At 41.4% G+C, this 24,019-nt stretch overlaps 1 protein-coding gene across 1 annotated transcript in view; it reads right to left on the bottom strand.

The window, feature by feature from the left end:
- Nucleotides 1-9,696: 9,696 nt before the first annotated feature.
- Nucleotides 9,697-24,019, bottom strand: part of LOC129703917 (zinc finger protein 518A) — a 19,236-nt gene continuing 4,913 nt past the window's right edge. Inside the window, 2 exon segments of the mRNA XM_055646630.1 lie at nt 9,697-16,624; nt 16,626-18,677. Coding sequence (XP_055502605.1) covers nt 13,187-16,624; nt 16,626-18,452 — 5,265 coding nt within the window. The 5' untranslated portion in view covers nt 18,453-18,677 and the 3' untranslated portion in view covers nt 9,697-13,186.

Below are 24,019 nucleotides of genomic sequence, written 5' to 3'. Positions count from 1 at the left end.
CATCAGAATCGGGTAAAGTCAGAAAGGCCCGTTGCCCTAGCGGTGTTGCAGGGCTGTCCTGGCCAAGGGAAGTTGCAGGCATCCACCAGCGCTCCGTGCCACTACAGTGCATCCAGTCCACAAGCACGGTCTCTTGGAGTGGCGCCTGATTCAGTCGAGCACCAGGCTGCTGCAGGACCTCCAGCCATCGCCATGGCCATCACAATGGCCAGAGAACTGTCCTTGCCCAACCACCTTTCAGCCTTTGCGCCCAGGGGTGCCTCCCGCAGGTACAACCCTGGTTCCTCCTATCGGCCCTTTGTTCTTTGCATCCACCACCGCCATCTCTCTCCACCATCGTCTCTGGTCCTCTGGGACCGGGCTCAGCGGCTTCCCTATCGAGCACGGGATTCCAAACTCCACGGCAGGTGAGTCAGGCCAGGACTGCTGCTGGGGGATAGATGCCTCACCATGGAGGACAAAGAGGGAGTGAGATGGAGAATTAAAGCGACAGGCAACTGGAAGCTGAGGGTCAGCCTGTAGATTGGTTTGTGCATGAAAGCCAATCATAGTAGAATAGCAACACTAACCCCACCCTACTGTATGATTCATACTAACACCCACTTCCTACTCTAGTCAGTCTTGGAAGCGGTCACGATGTACTAACAAACAACGACCTGCTGTACCGTTATAATATGGGTACTGATTAAAGATGATCCTGAACTTCAGATTGGGGATTTTGCTTATTTACATGGTGTCAGTCAACTTGGAGTAACCCACTGCATCCGCCTACCAAGTTTTATTTCTGTATATCCGTTTTTTTTCCTTGCTTCATTATGGCTCAATCAAGCAGAAAGCCTGCACAGCTTATCTTTGATTCCGACATCGGCGAGCGATGGCGGATATTTGAGATTGATTACAGACACTACATCAACATCGTCCACCAAAATGAACCAGATGCTGTCAAGGCCTCCCTCCTACGTAACCTTGCGGGACCCGAGGCCATGATGAGAGCTCGGACTTTTGAATACGCAGCAGCCGTTCAAGATGACAATGATCAGGTAATTGTGCCTGCAGAGTCCATGAATGACCCTAATGTTTTACTGCGGTTTTTTCCGTGAGGTATGTGACCTATCGTCGAACTGCATTTTAGAAAGAGCCAAATTCTTTGTGAGACACCAGCTTCCTGATGAGCCGGTGGAGAAATTTATTTGTGATTTACGATACATGGCTCAGAGGTGTCGATTCGAGACCATGACTAATAGAAACATAGAAACATAGAAAATAGATGCATGAGTAGGCCATTCGGCCCTTCGAGCATGGCTGATCGTCCAACTCAGCATCCTGTACCTGCCTTCTCTCCATACCCCCTGATCCCTTTAGCCACAAGAGCCACATCTAGCTCCCTCTTAAATATAGCCAATGAACTGGCCTCAACTACCTTCTATGGCAGAGAATTCCAGAAATCACCACTGTGTGAAAAATGTTTTTCTCATCTCGGTCCTAAAAGATTTTGTCCTTAAGCCGTGACCCCTTGTTCTGGACTTCCCCAACATCGGGAACAATCTTCCTGCATCTAGCCTGTCCAACCCCTTAAAAATTTTGAAAGTTTCTATAAGATCCCCCCTCAATCTTCTAAATTCTAGCGAGTACAAGCTGATAAGGGATAAACTGGTCTCTGGGATGAATGATCAGAAGCTACGGTCAGAGTTACTGCGGAACCCTGATTTAACACTTGAGCAGGTTGCACATGCCTGTCGTTTGTCTGCGTTTGTCGTTCCATTAAGCGAGCAGTTTGATTCCGAAAAGAAGTCCATAAATATGACGGGGTTTAACAAACCGCAAACACCGACCAATAACAGAAGATTTATGACTTAGGCCCCCCAACCGGCTAATCGGGGACTCGCCAATGAGCGTCTAATCTGCACCTGTTGCAACAAGATTAAATATCCACTGTTTCTCAAGACCAGCTCGACTCAGCCCCTGAGGACGGTCCAATTAACTGTGCATTCACTCCTTCACACAGCTGTTCTGATGTCAATTAATAATAAAGTTGTCAAGGCCAAGCTAGATACTGGTGCAAAAGTTAACGTAATGTCTATGCACCTCTACAACAAGATAAGAAATAATGAGGCCTTGACTAAAGACAAGTCCACTCTGCATGCTTACGGGGGAGAAGTTTTGTTTCCCCTGGGAATATCCAATTTTAAATGTGTGCTGAAAAAGACTACAAGGAATCTGACCTTCTATGTTTTGAATTCTGACTCTGTGACTCTACTGGGCATTCAGGCATGCCAAGACTTAGGGCTGGTTTCATTTGACCAGTCAGTTCACAAGCTGCTGATATCTGTGGACCCGGTAAAAGAATATGCATCAATCCGAAGGATTTGAACACTGCCATCAGGCGTCCCCGTTACCCTATGAGGACTGTCGAGGACGTCACTGCGCAGATTGGACGAACCAATCACGATTTCAGTCCTCGACGCAAAGAGCTCATTTTGGCAGATACGGCTAGATGACGAGTCATCAAATCCTACCACGTTTGCCACTCCATTTGGCAGATTCAAGTTTCTAAGAATGCCATTCGGCATCAACTCAGCCAGTGAAGTCTTCCAGAGGAACATGGAATTGCTGTTCCAGGGCTTCCCGTGTGCCATCATCGTAGACGATATCTTGGTTTATGGCAAAGACACAGCAGAGCATGACAACAACCTAAAGCTTATCATGGACCAGGCACATCAGATCAACCTGAAATTCAACCCTAACAAGTGCAAGTTCAGGGTTCCAGAGATCACCTATGTCAGACATGTGTTCACTCCTGATGGTCTCAGGCCGGATCCGAAGAAAAATGTTGCCATCACAGAGATGCTTGCTCCCACCGATGTGCTCAGCCTGCAGCGATTCCTGGGTATGGTGAACTAACTGGGAAAATTCATACCGAACCTCAGTGAACTCAGTTCGCCTCTGAGACAACTGACTCGAAAGGATGCTGCCTGGTCCTGGTTCCAGCAACACCAAAAAGCATTTGACGCTTTGAAATCGAAGCTGACCAGCGCCCCCACCTTGACATTTTTCGACCTGAAGCGCCCTGGGTCAGTTACCTGCGATGCCTCACAATTTGGACCCGGCGCAGCCTGCCTACAATCCTCTGCCGATAGAACTTTACGCCCTGTCTCCGATGCCTCCCGTGCCATGACCGACACCGAATCGAGAAGGAGCTGCTGGCTGTGGTCTTCCCTTGTTCCAAATTCAAGGACTTTATCTTTGGAAATGTTTTCACGGTCGAGACAGACCACCAACCCCTGGTGACCATCCTCAACAAACCTATCCACGCAGCACCTGCACGTCAGCAGCACGCGATGATGCAACTCCAGCGATTTGACTTTAAAATTGTTTACAAGAAGGGTAAAGACATGCTCGTTGCAGACACTCTCTCTCGCGCACCACGGGCATCCAACGAACGACACCCCTACGAACGGGACGACTTTATGGTTGACTTTATTCCCACAAAACAATTACGCCGCTTAGCCGAACACACAGCCGCCAACGCTACCCTCCAGAAATCTTCATCCGTAATTAGAAGAGGCTGGCCAGACAGACAATCCAGCGTACCGCTAGAAGTGAAGCCGATCTTCTTAGTCCGTGATGAACTGGTAACACAGGACGGTGTCATAGTTTAGGGCCACAAAGTCGTGATCCCCTCATCGCTAAGTGACGAATACTACAAAGAGGCACACAGCGGCCACCCAGGCACGATGCCACGATGGCCCACACACAAAACATGTTTTACTGGCCCGGCATAGCCAAGTACATACGGGACAGGCCAGCCTCCTGCCCCATTTGCAACAGCCTCGCACCGCACCAACAGAGACAACCCTTGCTGCAACAGCCTCCACCTGGACATCACTGGCGGCAGACATTTTCGAGTGGCATGGTAAACACTATCTAGTCCTGGTTGACTCCTACTCTAACTGGTTCGAACTCGATTTACTGCCTTCTATCACATCAGAGATGGTCATTCAAAAGCTACAGGCACACTTCTCCACACCTGTCCGTTTGCAGACCGACAACGGATGACAGTTTGCCAGTTACGCCTTCAAACACTTTGCTAAACGATGGAATTTCCACCACGTCACGAGCAGCCCCGAATACCCACAAAGTAACGGGCTCGCTGAACGAGCCGTCAGAAGCGCTAAAAAGCTAATGGAACACTCCCACCTAGCCAAGTCAGATGTGTATCTTGACCTCTTAAACCTCAGGAACATTGCTAGCGACAGAACCCTGGGCTCGCCGGCCCAGCGACTGATGTCCAGGACAACGAGACCTCCGATTCCGATTGCCCGGCAGAAGTTTCTGCCACAGGTGCTGAAGCCAGCTACGATCCTGAAGCGTATCCAGGAGAAACACGATATACAGAAACTATCGCATGACAAGTCCTGCAAACCACTTAAACCACTACTACTGGGCCAAGTCGCTCGTTTGCAAACTTCTGTGGGACATTCCCGTTTGGGTTGCGTTGTTGGCCTGGCTGAAGAACCACGATCTTACCTTGTTGACATCGATGGCTGCCTATACCGTCGGAGCCGCCAACACTTGCTTGCTGTGAAAGAACCAAGTCCGCCACCAGCTGATCTTTCTGCTCCACCTCTACTGTTCCAGCCGCCTGCTGCCACGTCCACCACCAGTTCCAACATGTCCCTTACCCCACCACGACCGGCGGCTGTGACTAACCACAATACTAAGTCTCCCGCATGCTTCCCCTGTCGGTCACCACAGGTGTCCCCTGCTGCTTTCTCATCTCCGGGTTCACCACCTCCTTTTAATCTTTCTGGCGATGGGGGAGAGGGCTTGGTCCGTATGCTTTCAGGCCGTATTAGTAGACCGCCTGATAGATACGGCGAGTATGTTTGAATTCTTGCGACGCGTGTGTTTAACCATATTCACTTTTTACTGGGAAGGATGTAGATTTGTTTGTGCATGAAAGCCAATCATAGTAGAATAGCATCACTAACCCCACCCTACTGTATGATTCACCCACTTCCTACTCAGTCCTGGAAGCGGTCACGATGTACTAACAAACAACGACCTGCTGTACCGTTATAATATGGGTACTGATTAAAGATGATCTTGACATTCAGATTGTGGATTTCTCTTATTTACAAGCCTGATTCCACAAAGTAGTCTGCAATTGGTTTCTCCAGAGATGAAGAGCAATATTGGGAGGACCCAATGCAGTACAAGAGATTGGAAATAGTACCATGATTCACTGTTTAACCAAGGATGTTTGGTTCCCTGGTAATTGGCAAAGATTAAAAAGGGTACTGCATCTCTGTGAAACCCCTGCCATTTTACTCTTTCTCTGGTATCTCCAGGAACTACTTTTGATATTGCCACTCAGGATTGAACAATGAATTTCAAGGTGCACAAATGCTATTTCACTTGCTGGATATTTCCAACAATCCCCTTTACTGAAAATTTCCAGCAACTGCAGTGTTTTGCATCTCAAGCTCAGGCATTATTCTCTCTTGTCTGATTTAATTTATCTCTAATATGCAGCTCTTCCAGGCAGAGATTTCCTACAATAACCCTTCATCGCCCTCTCATGGCCAGCGTCATTGTCACATGAATCATTCTCATATGGTCTCCACTCACTCACATTTATCTTCTCTGCTCGCTGACCCCTTCTCTGCAACTTCAAAAACTGTGTTCATCTAATTTGCCTAGTTCTGATGAAGGTTTATCAACCTTAAATGTTAATTTGGTTTACATCTGCTTGCTGCCTGGCCTATTTCCAGCCTTTTCTGTTTAATTTAATAAATATTGCAATACACGAATGGAAACAAGCTAGGGAGAAATCCCAAAAATCCAATGCTCGATTCTGCTCAATTTGTCAGCTAAATTGACAAATAGATGCCACTTTAAAGGATAAATGTATGATACTTACAAAGGATAATATTGATAGCATAAACTAAACAGTGATTCTCTACCAGAGAAAGTATGTTGTGATGGCAATGAGTGAATAGATAATTAATTCAATCATCAATGTACAGCAGCAGTAATGGGATGTTAGAGTCGTAGAGTGATACCGTGTGGAAACAGGCACTTTGGCCCAACTTGCCCACACCGGCCAAAATGTCCAAGCTACATTAGTCTCACTCGCCCGAGTTTGGTCCATATTCCTCCAAACCTGTCCTACCCATGTACCTGTATAACTGTTTCTTAAACGTTGCAATAATCCTGCCACACCATCTTGGCCACACACTCATCTCCCCGCTACCTTCAGGTAGAAGGTACAGGAGCCTGAAGACTGCAATGTCCAGGTTCAGGAATATCTACTTCCCCACACCCATCAGGCTATTAAACTCAACTCAAACAAAACTCTGAATAGCCCATTATCTGTTTATTTGCACTTTATCTGTTTATTTATTCATGTGTTTATATAATGGTATATGGACACACTGATCTGTTCTGTATCCATGCCGACCATATTCTGTTGTGCTGAAGCAAAGCAAGAATTTAATTGTCCTATTGGGACACATGACAATAAACTCTCTTGAATCTTGAACTACCTCCTCTGGCAGCTTGTTCCATAGGCCCACCACTCTTTGTGTGCAAGTTACCCCTCAGATTCCTTTTAATTATTTTCCCCTTCACTAGCACCATTTGGAAAGTAGTGTCAGGATCGGTCAAAATCAGCATGGATTTATGAAGGGGAAATCATGATTGACCAGTCTTCTGGATTTTTTTGAGGATGTAACAAGTAGAATGGATAAGGGAGAGCCAGTGGATGTGATGTATCTGAACTTTCATAAAGCCTTTGACAAGGTCCAACACAAAAGGTTAGTGTGCAATATTAGAGCACATGGTATTGGGGATAGGGTATTGACATGGATAAAAAACTGGTTGGCAGACAGGAAGGAAAGAGTAGGAATTAACAGGTCTTTTTCATAATGGCAGGTAGTGACTAGTTGGATGCCGCAAGGCTCAGTGTTGGGACCCCCATTATTTACAAAATATAGTAATGATTTAGATGAAGGAATTAAATGTAACATCTCCAAGTTTGCGGATGAGACAAAGCTGGATGGCAGTGTGAGCTTTGAGTAGGATGCTATGAGGTTGCAGGGTGACTTGGATAGGTTGGGTAAGTGGGCAGATGCAGCATAATGTGGATAGATGAGAGGTTTTCCACTTTAGTGGCAAGAACAAGGCAGATTATTATCTGAATGGTGACAGATTAGGAATAGGAGGTGCAATGAGACCTAGGTGTCCTTGTACATCAGTCACTGAAAGTAAGCATGCAGGTACAGCAGGCAATGAAGAAAGCTAATGGCATGTTGGTGTTCTTGCGAGAGTATAGGAGCAAGGAGATCCTACTGCAGTTCTTCAGGGCCCTGGTGAGACTGCACCTGGAGTATTGTGTGCAGTTTGTCTCCTAATTTGAGGAAGGACATTCTTGCTATTGAGGGAGTGCAGCTTAAGTTCACCAGGTTAATTCCTGGGATGGCAGAACTGACATATGATGAAAGAATGGATCGACTGGGCTTTGTATTCACTGGAATTTAGAAGGATTACAGGGGATCTTATAGAAACATATAACATTCTTAAGAGATTGGACGGGCTAAATGCAGGAAAAATTATGTTGGGGTAGTCACAGTTGAAGAATAAGGGGTAAGCCATTTAGGACTGAGATGAGGAAAAACCTTTTCAGCCAGAAAGTTGTGAATTATCTTCCACAGAAGGCAGTGGAGGCCAATTCAATGGATGTATTCAAGAGAGAGTTAGATATAGTTCTTAGGGCTAACTCAATCAAGAAGGGGAAAAAGCAGGAACAGGGTACTGATTCTGGATAATCAGTCATGATCATATTGAAAGGAGGTGCTGGCTCGACGGTTCGAATGGCCTACACCTGCACCTATTTGCTGTTTCTATGTTTCACCTTAAACCTATGTCCTCTGGTCCCCGATTCACCTACTCTGGGCAAGAAACTGTGCATCTACCCAATCTATTCCTCTCATGATTTTATACAATATTGAAAGTGAACAGGTATCAAATCATGATAAGAGGAGGATAACATCACCCCTCATCCTCCTGAGCTCCAAGGAACAGTGTCCCAGCCAACTCAACCCTGCCCCTATAGCTCAGACCCTCTAGTCCTGGCAACATCCTTGTAAACCTTCTGTGTACCCTTTCCGGCTTGACATCCTTCCTATTTCATAGTGCCCAGAACTGAACACAATACTCTAAATGCAGCCTCACCAACATCTTATACAACGGCAACATGACCTCCCAACATCTATACTCAATACCCTGACTGATGGCCAATGTGCCAAACGCCAATACTCAATCTACCTGCGACTCCACCTTCAAAGAACCAAAATGCAACACCTCACATTTCTCCGTATCAAAATCCATCAACCATTCCTCAGCCCACCTGACCAATCAATCAAGATCCTGCAGCAATTTTTCACAACCATCTTTACTATCTGCAAAACCATTCACTTTTGTATCTAATCGTGCCGCTTATATTTTCATCCAAATCATTGATATAGATGATACAGTAACGGGACCAGCACCGAACACTGAGGCACACCACTAGTCATAGGCCTCCAGTTCGAGAGCTAACCTTCCACTATCACCCTGCTGCCATCCATGAAGCCAATTTTCAATCCATTCAGCAATCTCCCATGCGATCTAACCTTCCAGAGCAGCCTATCATGCAGAAAGTTGTCGAATGCTTTACTGGACCATATATACATCTACAGCTCTGCCCTCATCGACCTTTTTGTCAAGTCTTCAAAAAACTCAGATTTGTGGGTGTTGATTTCAACCTTTGGGGACATTAAAAAAAGCATAACTTTCAACAAATAATCCAATTGAGGTTGTAGAGATGGAACAGTGGAAAGGTTTGTGAATGATTTTAGCATGTTTCAAATTCATGTGGTTCTCAATCGCAGGATGTAGATTTAAACCTAGATTTAATTTAACTGATTAATAAAGAATATTGAATTACGTAATGAACTGCCAAATGAAGGCTCTTGGAGTCAACGGAATCACCAAAGTGCAAAGGTTAAAGTGCTGCCAATGCTAAAAAATCTTAAAACTACATAGTACTACTCCAGAAAAATATTTGAAAATAGACTCAAAAGTCATTTTTCTCAGTGTGGAATCAAACAACTTCCCAGTTTAATTAATTTATACGTCAGAAAAGTGGGAAAATATACTAAAGAATCAAGATAAGCATTACTCGTGGAGAAATTTCACTACCTAACCAATTGCATGTCTATAGATTTTGCTATTATTTCCTATATTTGCTATTGGTTGAGACCTCATAGTATTTTTTATCTAGGCATTTTAACCATAAATATCGTAGACAATATGCTCTTAGTTCAGTACAGTCTCATAACTAATTTTACACTGAAACAATTTAAAAGTTTATTTTTAAAGCCATAACTGATGTTTTTTTATTCTGTAACAAATGGAGTGTATACTTATAATGGGCAATTGTGAGAGGTGAAAAATCACCTTGTTTTAAATTTTATTTCTGAAGAACATGTATATGTATTCAAAAACAGTGAACAGCATTAGTAAAGGCCGATTCAGAAAGAGAAACCCCCATATTGAAAGTGAACAGCTATAAAGTTTAGACGTGTTGAGGTTTTGAAATTGGTTATTTAGAATGTACTCAAATTCACTTCCAATATATACACAAAACAGAAAGCAATTCCAGCTCCATCAAGGAACGGTTTATTTAGAAGCACGTAACAAAATCTATGGGAAGCATTTTTGATTGTCAATCATACTGTTAAATAAGCTTTGAAACTAGGAATTCCAATATGCTCATGTAAAGAATTAATGTAAGAATAAAACTCATTATTAACATTACATAAAATGTTGCCTTTACATTTTTCTGCGAAAAAAGATTTTATTCCCAAGTACGTACGCTGTAGCAATGAAGTAAAAAAATAGAACACTTCTAAAATACTACCCTATCGATTATACATCAATTCGTGCAAACTTCTGGTATCTTCATGCAACTGCAATAGTGGTAGAAATATTATTTGAAATAGCAAACTCAGATTGCTTAACTATTTCTGCATTCAACATTATAACTGCCATTGCATTGATATTCAATTACTCAGAAACGAGAAGGAAAATTACTGTATGTAACATTTTGGACAGTTATCCAATAAATGCACATTTAAAAAAAGGTCAAATTTACAAATGTAAACTACTTCTCAAAATATACACTATATTAATTTGCATATTTAAAAATTGTTAAAGTTTTGCACATAGTTTTTAATCCATCTCTATGTCCATTTAGATACCCTTACTATTAGCATTTTCTAATCAGGGATAGAAATCTGCAAACTTCTCTGCACCCTTTGCCAAGGGCTTCTGGTATCTGCATTAATTTGACAGTAACATTCCAGACTTCATACTTCCACTATGAATTCAACACCTGTGTAGAATCAAACCTAAAGCAAAGACAAGGGCTTCTGCTCAAAAAAGTGTTTTTAGAAATAAATAAAATTTCACTCAGCCTGTCTTTTTGCAGTCCTGCAAATAACCTTTAAGGATAGCACGTCCACTTACATATCATCAAAGGTTGTACTATAGAAACTAAACATTGAGGATTGCATCCATTCTAGCAGGTTCTTTTATTACTGTTTCAGATTTAATTTGAAAGTGAATAAAAGCTTACTATCAATAAGATTGTTACAATAATCTTACCAGTAATTCACTCCTCAATCTTGCTTTAGGATTAGTGCAGAAATGCAGCAAATCAGCAATGGTTTACAAGAACACGCCCTTCTACAATGACTTGTTTCTAAACTAAAGAGCTCCTGAGAATTATTGTGTCCCAGCACAATGGTACGCAAACATGGAACTCTGATTTACAAAAAATAAATCTGAGCCACCAAATGCTTGATTAATATACTTTTTGCCCCCACTGCATGATACACACAAGATACAAATATATGCATTAAGTTAAAAAGTAAATATAATTGACATTATTAAAATTGACTGCATAGAAAAGCAGAAAATTGAGACCTGTTTTAAATCTAAAAAAAAAACCCTAAAAAGTTTATTCATTTTTCATTAACATCCTCATCATACAGCAAAAAACAGTTAGAAGTACAAATGATTGTCTTTGCTAGAGACCAACACAAACTGTGTTTGAAAGCTTTGTTAGATCATTTTTACATTTTTACATTAGCAATATTCTCACCTATTACAAAAGTTATTTAAAAAAAACAATACCATAAACAGTAATATCCCTTTTCAAAGATTTTTAGATCAGGACAGAAAACCCACCAATCTTTGTTACTTGCAGCAAATTCATCATAAAGTTTGAAAGTGTATTTCATTAGTGTTAGTTATGATAAATATACATGTTTGGGACAAAGACCCAATTTACTTGCCTCTGTACTCCACAATTTGAGATGTGTAATAGAAAAAAATCACAAGTGGTTAAAGTGCACAATGTCAGATTTTAATAAAGGCCATTTTCATACATTTTGGTTTCACCATGTAGAAATTACAGCAGTGTTTATACATAGTCCCCCCCATTTCAGTTAATGTTTGGGACACATGGCTTCACAGGCGTTTGTAATTGCTCAGGTGTGTTTAATTGCCTCCTTAATGCAGGTGTCAGAGAGCTCTCAGCACCTAGTCTTTCCTCCAGGCTTTCCATCACTTTTGGAAACTTGTTGCTGTTTATCAACATGAGGACCAAAGTTGTGCCAATGAAAGTCAAAGAAGCCATTATGAGACTGAGAAACAAAAATAAAACTGTTAGAGACATCAGCCAAACCTTAGGCTCACCAAAATCAACTGTTTGGAACATCATTAAGAGAACATTGATGAGTTACTAATCGCAAAGGGACTGGCAGACCAAAGAAGACCTCCACAGCTGATGACAGAAGAATTATGTCCCTAATAAACCTGTCAGACAGATCAGAAACCTGTCCGACAGATCAGAAACACTCTTCAAGAGTCAGGTTTTGATTTGTTAATGAACACTGTTCGCAGACAACTTCATGAACAGAAGTGCAGAGGCTACACTGCAAGATGCAAACCACTGGTTAGCCGTAAAAATAGGATGGCCAGGTTACAGTTTGCAAATAAGTATTTAAAAAATCAACCACAGTTCAGGAAAAAGATCTTGTGGACAGAGTGATGGCAAGAGCAAAGTATGGAGGAGAGAAGGAACTGCCCAAGGTCCAAAGCATATCACCTCATCTGTGATACATGGTGGTGGGTGTGTTATGGTCTGGGCATGTATGTCTGCTGAAGGTACTGGCTCACTTATCTTCATTGACAATACAACTGCTGATGGTAGTAGCATAATGAATTCTGAAGTGTATAGCCACAACCTGTCTGCTCAAGTTCAAACAAATGCTTAAAAACTCATTGGCTGGCAGTTCATTCTACAGCAAAAGAGTGATCCTAAACATACTGCTAAAGCAACAAAGCTAAAAATTGGTCTTGAGTGGCCAAGTCAATCACCCGATTTGAACCCAATTGAGCACCGCCTTTTATATGCTGAAGAGAAAACTGAAGGGGACGAGCCCCCAAAGCAAGCATAAGCTAAGGATGGCTGCAATACAGGCCTGGCAGAAATGACACCCAGCAACTGGTGATATCCATGAATCGCAGACTTCAAGCAGTCATTGCATGCAAAGGATATGCAACAAAATACTAAACATGACTACTTTCATTTACATGACATTGCTGTGTCCCAAACATTATTGTGCCCTGAAATGGGGGGACTATATATAAACACCGCTATAATTTCTACATGGTGAAGCTAAAATGTATAAAATATGGCCTTTATTGAAATCTGACAATGTGCAGATTTTAATATGTGATTTTTTTTATTACTAATCACAAATTGTATGGTAGAGGCAAATAAATGATGGGTCTTTGTCCCAAACATTATAAAGGGAACTGTAAATCCAAATTCCAAATCCAAACTGCAAATATAAGCAGCCTGAAACGTGAATTTATTTTATAATAGCACTTAACCCATTCTAGTTTGAATATTCATCTCTGAAAAAAGTTCCAGAAGGACTTTAACAGCTCCTTCAAAGAACATTTGTGTTAAACAGTGAATCAGTATATGAAAGGAAATGAACACATAAAAAAATATGTAGTCTTGAAGAAATGTTCAACCTTGGGCCCTTTTCTAACATTTAATCTACTATCAAAGGAAGGTATTCCAGTCTCTTGTTGCCTCCATTAAATGTCGTTGACCATGACCCACCCATTCATCCTGGTTATCAAATATCCTACCACAAAACCAGCAACTGAATCTAGCCTCAATTGCTTTATTTGAAACTGTCTTCACAATCTGATAATTGTTCTTGCTGGTCTTTTTTAGCTTCAACTTCAGTACATATCTTTCTTTCACAGGGCTCACTGGTTTTACCCTTTTGCATTGGTTGATAAGGAAGCATTTTGCAATGGCTTTATTACTGCTGTGAGGATGCAACAGTGCACTGATTGTTCTTTTTGACAAAACTACCTTGAGAACATTCCCTTTACACTTCTTAATTGTTTTCATGACATTAATTACTTCAGGAACATCTGCATCTGGATGATCAAGCACAATCACAGGTTGGTTTCTCCTAGGACATTTAACAAGCTGACCATTATCAAAAGGTACAAGCCTGAGAGTTTGTACAGTTCCACGAGAAGCTGTTGCATTGTTAACTACAAGAGACTTTTTTAATACTTCTTCAGCTTCTTCAAATTCACTTAAGCTATTAGTTATTATTTTGGATGATTTTTCAGAACTTTCCCATTTTCTCTTTAGTCGTTTACTGTATCGATATACAAGCTTCTCCTTACATGACCTCCGTGGTTCCCACAGTTCATCAGATTTCTCATTAACCCATATGCAGCTTGATCGGACTGCAGGTCTCTGTGGAACGAGTGAAGTGGTTTTATTTGTATTTCTTTTCTCAGTCGAGCGAATGGACGAACCCCGGACAACTGGAGGAATAGGAACTTTAAGAGAAGCCGTACTACAGACTTGGCGAGGGGTGTTGACCGTTGCGGTATGGGTGGGTACAGGATTATTCACTGGTAGTAGGATATATTGAGACCCACTTGTCAACATTACAGCCTGGCTGGATTGTTGCAAAGGCTCAACTGCATTACCTGCAGCATCATTATGAAGTGATACTGAAGTTTTCAGGTACTGGTTATTCTTCATGCCCAACGCCCCACTGGAATTTTTAATAAATCGCAACAAAATCTTCCTCTGATTAGGCCTACTTTCTTCAGACTTTGAATCAGCATTTGCCACATTCTCTTCACTGGTGGCTGCAACAGTTTTTTTCTGCATAATACATTGAAGCAAAACAGTTTGTTGGCTTGGTATGTTTTCTGTATTTTTATCTTGTACACCTTCCAATGCAGTGCCTTGTCCCAATCGAATTGACACCAAATTATTTGATACAGATGATCTGTTGTTTTCACAGGGTTCACGGATCAATTTTTCACCTTGACATTTTTCATTTAATGAGCCATTTTCTGTTCTTTGTTGATCATTTAGATCAGCTGCAAGTTTTGCATAAGAATGATGATCAAACACAGCAGAAACAGGACTATTACACAGAGGGTCTTTGGGAGACAAAACCTTTATTGGTGCAGTCTCCATGCCTGCTACTCTGGAACCACTAATTAATGAACACGTATTCTGTTGGACTTTGTCAGAGGTTTGTCCTTGTGCATTTGTATTTGCACTATGCATTTTTGGAGGATTGCCCCCACAAACGATGTTAGAAACTGCACCAATTGTTCCATTACTGAAAGTAAGTATCAAACCAGGCCCCTTATCTGTCAGGCAGGCAGAATTTCTAGTAAGGACTTTTGTTTGTGCAACTGCACCACGAGAAACCATTTGTAGTCTGGACTGTTTTGCCAGGTGTAGGGGAACTGAAGAACCTTTCTGTGATGGTTGGACTAGAACAGGCTTACTGATTCCAGCCCAGCGAAATGGGCCCAGAAGAGTTACAGGTGGCAGAGCAGAGTTACTATTGCCATTTGCAGAAGTGCGAATCGCATCCTTTATTAACTGCTGGTGAATAATTTCATCAGAATGAGTCTTTAGCAGTATGTTCAGCTTTTCAGCATTTGGTGGTTTGCAACTGGTGAATACATGTGAAGGTGCAGGCAACTGCTTATTTCCCCCATCATTATGTATATTGTTTACAACAGTGCTATTATTTTCATCATTCACAGAGTCCAACAGCAAAGCATTGTTTTTAAGGGAATAATTATGCAAATCAGGTTTGTTTTTCACAGTATGTGTACAGTTCTGTTCCTCTTGACAACTACTATTTAAATACTCGGATTCACTGCGAGGAGTTTCATCACTAAAGATGGAAGTGGAAGTGGCCTTCAATGCATCAAGTAGCACTTGATTTTCTTCAGGAGCCAAACAACTAATTCCATTCCCCGTCTGTAATGAGAACACAGATGTGATTCGAGGCATTATCACTGATTTACTGCCATCAGAATGACTAGCTTGTTCTTCCAAAATCTCTTCTGTAGAACCCAAATTCATGTTATCTTTGGTGTGAAAGTTCATCATCTCTACGTCCACAGTATTTGATTTTTCCGAGTTTGATCCACTGTAATCCAAAACAGTTTGTGAACTTGTACTGTTGACAGAACGTGATTGGGAGTCTTCAGTATTTTCCAATTTACCATTTCCATCTGAGCAAGTTGGCCAATCTGTTGAAGAGGACCAATTATTGTTACTTTTTCCTCGTTTACATTTTGTCCGCACTGTTGTACAACTTCTCATATTTTGCACTTCACAATCATTTCCAAATTTTTTTTGCCCATCCCTCTTTAAAGTATCAGGTTCCAATTCAGACTGACATTTGCCTATCATTTCTGCAGCAGGGATTGTATTCAAATTAACCAAACATGGTTCATAAATACCTCCATTTGATTTGTCTGCCTCAGAACAAACCTTTTCCTGTTCTGTGAATGTAATTTGATCTTTTAATGCTGTACTGTCAGGATCAGGGTTTGCATCTACACAATTATCACAGGCTGTTTCATGCCTTAAGCTCAGAGTTTCAGGTCTCAGTTCAGTCGAGGTAAAAGGGAACCTAGAATTTGAATAACTTGTATCTTCTATATTTGACATCACCACAGGAATATCTTTTGATGTCATAAATCTGCTCTCATATTTTCCATTAATCACTTCCGAAGGTTTCAGCATTTGGAGAAGTATAGGTGATTTCAATTTATTCAAATCCCAAATATCTGATTTTTGGAATCCATGCAACTGTGAAGGAGCACTTGTACACAACTCACTAGAAGATGAAACATCATCAGTTTGTGAATTTATTCTAGTTACTATCTTGTGTGGTTGCCCAGACTTTGAATCGTGAACAGCATTTGATGGCAGCAAAATCATTGCTGATTTTGAATCATCTCCTTGTACGATTGAAACACCTGATTGTTTCGAAGCATAATTGTGAATGAAAGGCAAATGGATACCTCTTTTGAATTGTAATAAGGGGTCACAATCTGACTCTTTTCCCTTGGATATCTGCTCATTATTTAGGCACTGCAATAATTTTGAATCAGTCTGGCTATTGGCTGAAGATACAAAAATCTTGACATGGATAATTATTAGTAACTGAAGATTGTTCTGAAGTTGGAATTTTTTGCATAATTTGATTCCCTGATATGGCCTTATTTATTGCAGCCTCAACTGCACGCACTGAAGATGTTGGCAATAACAGATTGCCTGCTTGTTCCGAATCCATGCCTGCAATCAATGGCTCTATTGCCTTAACCCGAGTAAATTTCACATTGGTAACAGTAGATATTCCATGAGGCACTGTCTGTGTTTTTGATTCCACAGAATGGTCTCTTACCAACAAAATGCAAGGTTGACCTGCAAAAATATTTGATAATCTAACAAAGCGAGCACCTGTACTCGAAGGATTTGTAGCCGAAATGCCATCATTTGAGTTTTGTGCATTCTGCGGCATGTGTAGCAAGTTGGTATTGTTGTCTTGGGTTTGAGAATTTGGAGAGATAAGCTTGTGTTTGTTTGGAGGAATGAGCTTAATTACTAAATGCTGTTTCCCATTTACTACTTTGAAGTCCATAAATTGAGCACTATAATTATGTGGCACAGATAATTTATTGTTCTTTAATGTTACTTCAGAAGGCTCAGGTGGCAATATTTTTACAGATATTTGTTTACGGCCACTTGCTTGTGTTTTCTTCTGTTGAGACCTATTTAGAGTTACTAGCTTTGGTCCACAAATTTCATTTTTCTTAACCACATCTATCTTTGGACCAATTATTTCCTCACCCAAACATGCATCTAAATATGGAGCAGATTGTGGCATTGGATGATTTTGCTTCTTTGTGGCATCAGACTTCTTAGCATTATCCTTTGCAGTTACCAAATGCTGGATTTGCTTTTTTCTCCTCCACTGCGCTTTCCGAGTTACCCCATTTTTGTACCTTTTTAGAACAAGTTTCAGACCCAATGGATTTGTCACTTTTCCTTTTTTATCCAGATCCACCTGTGATTTGGAGTTGCCCACCTCAGCCAGGCCCTTGTGGACAGCATTAACGTGCTTAACAATATAGTCCTTGCGTGTTGCCCCATAGTTACAATATTGACAACAGAAAGGAAAAGATCCTGTATGTACAACAAGGTGCCTTTGAAACTCACCTTTTGTGTAACTTACATGCTCACATTTACCACATTTATATTGAATTACATCATGTCTATGAATGTGCTGCATAAACGTGCCCTGATCTTTTGTAGAAAACCTGCACTTTTCACAACGGAAATTACCATTTGCACCATGTCTCCAATTTAAATGCTTTCGCAACTCTTGTCGAGTATACATTTTCCCATCAGCGCAAACTTCACATTTGAAAAGAGGGGTAAGATGTTTCAGTCGGTGTGGGCTCAGCATCTGAAAATCATTAGCAGTAAAATCGCATAATTCATGCAAATCTGCGGCGTGAAATTCCTGGTAATGTTTCAATAATTGCTTTGGGTTGTATTTAGCACTATTTTTACATTTCCCACATTTGAAACGCAAAACCTTTACTAATACGGCATTTTCTGTCCCCTCAGAAGTTTTAGATGGCTTGTCTAATGAATTCTGCACAAAAGCTTCTTTTAAAGATACTTCACTGTCCACTCGAGCTGCACTTTTTTTCCTGAAGGATTTTCTTGCAGTTTGGCAACTATGTGGTGATGTTTTGCTTTGATGTACAAGTAAATCTGAAGATATCTTTCTCACATCTAATCTGGTGAGAACTACTTTTGAATTTTCAAGTTTGCGTTTGAACTCTGCCCAAAGCGGTTTTTTCGCATTTTTATTCACAGTCAAACGTGCCAATGAAACTTGTGCAGCCTTTTGTGCTAAAAGTCGTCTGTTTTTACGCGAACGATTTCCCGTAGGCATACTTAATTTCTACAATTCCTGGTAAATTTTGTATCAATGAGTTGTTGCTTCATGAATGGACAAAATTTGACAGAATTCAGTTTTGAGGAACACGAATGCTGCAGATGTTTGTCAGATGCTTTTTCTTCAAACGGTAGATTTTACAAATCTCAAAAGAATCATATCTTCTGAATTTACTTCAGACAAAACTGGCCCATCAATTATTTCATCTCTGCGCTGGTGATTCTGTAAAGTATAAAAAATAAAAATTCAGATTGTAGGCAGAGAACAAAAATCTGCTGCACTGCAACAATACTTGTGCAATTTAGCCAATTTGAATATATCAAACTACCATTAGAAGTTTAGAATTGTAGCCTTAGATAGTAAAAAAAAGATATTAGCTTAGATTGTGCAGTTGAACTTCTCAAACCCAACATTAACTTCCAGTATCCGAAATCCAGAAATTATTTTTGGTTAAATCCTTTGGGTTTATTTGTTTAAGAAGGAACTGCAGATGCTGGAAAATCGAAGGTAGACAAAATTACTGGAGAAACTAAAATTTGTATTACTTTATATTACTTGGAAGCGGACCAACTTGAGACAATGCCACCATTCCGTTTGCCCCGGGTTTCATCCCACGTACCAAAAATTAACAAAGATCTATCAAACACAACTTTAAAAATTAATTTACAATAATTTATTTTTCAGGTATTGGTATTTGAATTAAATTAATCTATTCGGTATTGGAAACACCAAATAAGACCACAGCAATTCACACTCTTTTTCATGTATTTTGCACTATGGTGTCAGGATAATGGTCTATAGTTCTGGGAACTGTAGACCAGCAGACCTAATATATGTGGTAGGGTGTGAACTGCAGACCAGTAATTCTAAAATATGTTATAGGAAAATTACTGGAGAGAATTCTGATAGAAGATATACATGCATTTGGATTGACAGGGCTTCATGAAGGATATTCAACATAGTTTTGTACTTGGAGACCCGGTCTCAAATTTGATCAGACTTTTTGAAGTAACCAAAAAAGTTGACAAGGACAGGTTGGTAGGCATGGCCTATATGGGCATTAGGAAGGCCTTTAAGATGGTTCATATGGTAGCTGCTCTGGAAGGTTAGATTGCATTGGATCCAAGCAATTCATGGTAGGAAACAATGAGTTTTTCGGATTGGAGGTCTGTAATTAGTGGTGTGCCTCAGGGATCAGGGCTTGGCCCACAACTGTTTATTATCTATATCAACAACCAAGACGAAAATGTACAAGGCATAAGTACGTTTTTAGATAATACTAAAATTTTGATCAGCTGGGCAAATGAGCAGAGGAAGTTGCATGGGAATGTTGCAATGCTTTTTTTTTTTTTTTAATTGGTTTTGAGGAGTGAACTGGGCGTGGTTAAACCCCTTTTTCACAGGGCGACTTGACGCAAGTGTTAACCAAAGTTGAACATCGTGGGAACCTCTTGCAATAACCGTACGGCATTCCTGGACCACCGTGGCGCTAACGGCAGGTACTCGTGTAACTTGGTGACTCGGGAGAAAATTCAAACAAGCTTGAATTTCTCCAAGAGTGACTTGTACACTTGTGGTTGAACATTGCAACATTATATGCACGTAGTGGCCAGTGCGATATCCGTACTGACTCTTGCGTGTACCGTGGGAACTCCTGCGAACCCGGAAGCTGGACAGAGGGGACAGAAGGCGAGTAAAAATTGTCTTCTGTGGGTTTGAATTTAAAAAATAAAGATTTGCATCCGCATATGGACATCAACTTATTCATGAGTTATGTTAATGAGATTCAAGAAAATAACTATAATCTTTAAAAGGGACTTTACTGAAAGGCCCCGCATTTTTATGGTCCGTGAGAAATTTTTCACATGTACTTCTTTGAGAGATACAGCTCGGAGTCCTCGCCAACCAGCGATCGATGCCTTTCCGAAGCAGGGTCCGGAACGCTACCAATCAATGTTCTCGAGAGACCCGTGTAAAGGAGTGAACTGCACATGCTGGTTTAAAACGAAGACAGACACAAAAAGCTGGAGTAACTCAGCGAGTCAAGCAGCATCTCTGGAGAAAAATAGGCGATGTGTCGGGACGAGACACACCTTCAGACTCAATTTCGTTCAGGATGTCTGAAGAAGGGTTCCAATTCGAATCGCCACCGATACGTTTTCTCCAGAGATGCTGTCTGACACACTGACTTACTCCAGCTTTTTATGTTTTTCTTCCCAGATCTGACTTACCTGCTGAGTTACACCAACATTTTGTGTCCGTGTTCACTATGAACATTGAATTATTGAATTATTAAATTTTCTCTCTCTCCCTCCCTCTCTCCCTCTCCCTCTCCCCCCCCCCCTCCCCCATGCAGTAAATGCCGGTTAACCAGTCCAAAGTTTGCAACGCTGGTTCCCTCTTGAGATCACAATATCCCTAGCCAACAATTGGCCTATCAGGGAACCAAATATAGACATAAAGTGCTGGAGTGACTCAGTGGGTCAGCCAGCATCTCTGGAGGAAAGGGTTAGGCGACATTTCGGGTCGGGACCCCTCTTCAAAATACCCTGCTGAGGTCATCTGTTGTTGGCCCTGATTTGTCCCGGTCTTTTCTTGCTTCCAGTTCCCCCCTACAATCATCCCGAAGAAGGGTCCCGACCAAAAATGGAATATATTCCTTTTCTCCAGAGATGCTGTTTGGCCCGCTGAGTTACTCCAGCATTTTGTGTCTAACTTGCTGATTCAGACAGTTTTTGATTTACTCTGAAACACACGTTGGAAATTTAAACTTGGGCGCAACTAACATCGTCTTACTACCGTGGGAACTCTTTAACTCAGCAGGAAGGCAGCAGTTAATTGTTGCTCCCTTCAGTTTCCCAGAGGGTCGGGACGGGACTGGAGTTGGAAAGGTGGGGGAGTCGAGGGAGACAAATGGGGGTGTCTTCATTTACTGGCGGTGGGTGTCTGTCACTGAAACAGGCAGGTGAGATTTCACATCCACGTTGTGTGTGCCCTCTCTCTCTCCCTCCCTCCCTCTCACACAGGCTGAGAGACTCTGCCTTTGTGAGTGTACGTCTATTTCTCCCCCTCTCACCCACACACAGTAAAGACCGAGTAACTGTGCTCACTCCATCTGTGTCTCCCACATACACAGTAAAACTCTGCTTTGTGTGTGTATATACCAAATCAACCAAGGGAGGATATTTATAGTGTGTGAAAAAAAAAAGTGACATCATTTGTGCCACGTGATGATTTAATTACACTTGACAGTTTACAATGTCATTCAAGATTTAACGGGAAAGTTCGGGAGACGGACAAGTCACTCGCACAAATAACAGAAATGCCGAGTACCGTGGGAACTCTTTGTCTACCCCCCCGTTATATCGTGTGATATCGTGCTAGACCACGACCACTTCACTCTGGCTACATCTTGCGTCAAGTCGCCCCGTGAAAAAGGCCTATTAATATTAAGGTGGTGCGAGGTGTTGCATTTTGATAAGTCAAACCAAGGCAGTGAACCCTTGGGTCCTGGGAAGAGTTGTAGAGCAGAGGCATTAAGGAATTCAAGTATAGAGTTTGTTGAAAGTGGAACTGAAGATAGATAGGATTGTGGAGGTGGCTTTTGGCATGTTGGCCTTTATCAGTCAGGAAACTGAATACTGAAGATATTATGTTAGAGTTGAACAAGATATTGGCATGGCTACACTTGGGAGTATTGTGTTCAGGTTGGTGTCTCTGTCTGAAAAACGGTCTCGACCCGAAATGTCATCTATTCCTTTTCTCCAGAAATACTGCCTGACCTGCTTAGTTACTCAAGCATTGTATCTATCTTCAGGTTTGGTCAGGATGTGTAGGAAAGAACTGCAGATGCTGGTTTAAATCAAAGGTGGACACAAACTGCTGGAGTAACTCAGCGGGACAGGCAGCATCTCTGGTGAGAAGGAATGGGTGACGTTCGGGTTCTAAGAAGGGTCTTGACCCGAAACATCACCCATTCCTTCTCTCCAAAGATACTGTCGGTCCTGCTACATTACACCAGCATTTTGTGTCCACCTTCAGGTTTGGTCATCTTGCTATAGGAAAGATTCCTTTAAGCTGAATCCCTAGATCCCTCTGCTCTACAACACTGCCCAGAGCCCTGCCATTCACTGTGTAGGTCGTGCCCATGTTAGACTTCCCATAATGCAACACCTCAGATTTCTCTGTATTAAATTGCATCAACCATTCCTCAGCCCACCTGGCCAATCAATCAAGATCCTGCTGCAATTTTTCACAACCATCTGATGATGTTTGATTACATAGGATACATGTCCATTTCTATCATTAATGTGCATGAAACTTCATACCTCCTTGGACTTTCGACTGCATCTAACTTAACAGCACTCAAACATGCAATCATCAGTTAGTGGTGTGACAGAAATGTCAACTTTTAATATATAATTCTTGCTGTGAAAATATTGAATACCTTAAGCTCTCACAGAGAACAAATAAAAAAGTTTATAAACTGAGAACTAAATAATCACTGAACGACATCTGGCCTTCAAACATAAAAAAGCATTGAAGAACATTCCCTCTTAGTGGTTTCAAAAAAATAAAATACAGCCAGCCCCCCCCCCCCCCCCCCCCCCCCCCTCCCCCCCCCCTCCCCCCTCCCTATAAAACGTCTGACCTATATGCAGCCGGTGCACAAAAGCAAGCATTTAGGAGACAGGGGGGTAGATTTGCCAGCAGCCCCATATGGAAATTCAGTCCGCTGTAATATCTGCGTGATTAAGTCAAATTCTCTTTCAACTTGGTTGGCCTCGGTTTTTATTCAAATATGTTGCCAGGCAGCTGCATTGGCAGTTTGTGAACGGTTCAGGCTAGGATCAGTTCTCAGGAGCAAACTCTATCGTAACCTGGGAGAACCTGTAGTTATTTTTGAATTTCATCTTCTACCTGCTAGAATCGGAAGTGGATAACATTGGAAGTGATCGCTGATCAGCGTGGTCACAAAAGGTCTGTTTCTTCGCTGTATTTTTTAATCAATTTAATCTTTTTTTAAATCCACAACAAAGAATACACCAGATAGGGGAAATCAACATATCAGAACCAGCTAGGTTTTTATGGATAGGTCTGTAATGAATGCTGGCCTTTTGCAACAAAACACAATGTGCACCATGTTCAGAAATGCAGCAGTGCTACCTGTTCTCATTAGTAGGCCATGCATTACAAGTTCAAAAATGTGTCATTGTGTCCAAAATCAACTTGAAAGACAGTACAGATTGGGAAGGCTTTTGGTTTGGGATGCAAGGAAAGCTTAGAAACAGCCTTCAATAGTGCATTCTCTTCATGTTATTCCCATTTGTTTCTCAAATCATTCCAAAATATGCCTGTAATGCTTTATTTTAGAGGTAGTCTTAGAAACTCAACAGAATCTACATTAAAGCTCTCCTTAATATTAACCAGGCACAGTTCAATCCTCAAAACCAATAAAAAAAAAGCATCTCAGCATTCCTAATATGTTTGCTTCATTTTTCCAGGTCACCATCTGTGGGCTTTAAACAAACTCAGCCTAACCAATCAAATCAAAATATAAGCAA

The sequence above is a fragment of the Leucoraja erinacea genome, chromosome 15, assembly GCF_028641065.1.
Source record: "Leucoraja erinacea ecotype New England chromosome 15, Leri_hhj_1, whole genome shotgun sequence".
Taxonomy (NCBI): Eukaryota; Metazoa; Chordata; class Chondrichthyes; order Rajiformes; family Rajidae; genus Leucoraja; species Leucoraja erinaceus.
Note: the sequence above shows the minus strand (reverse complement) of the source record. Positions and strands in the feature narration are given on the sequence as shown.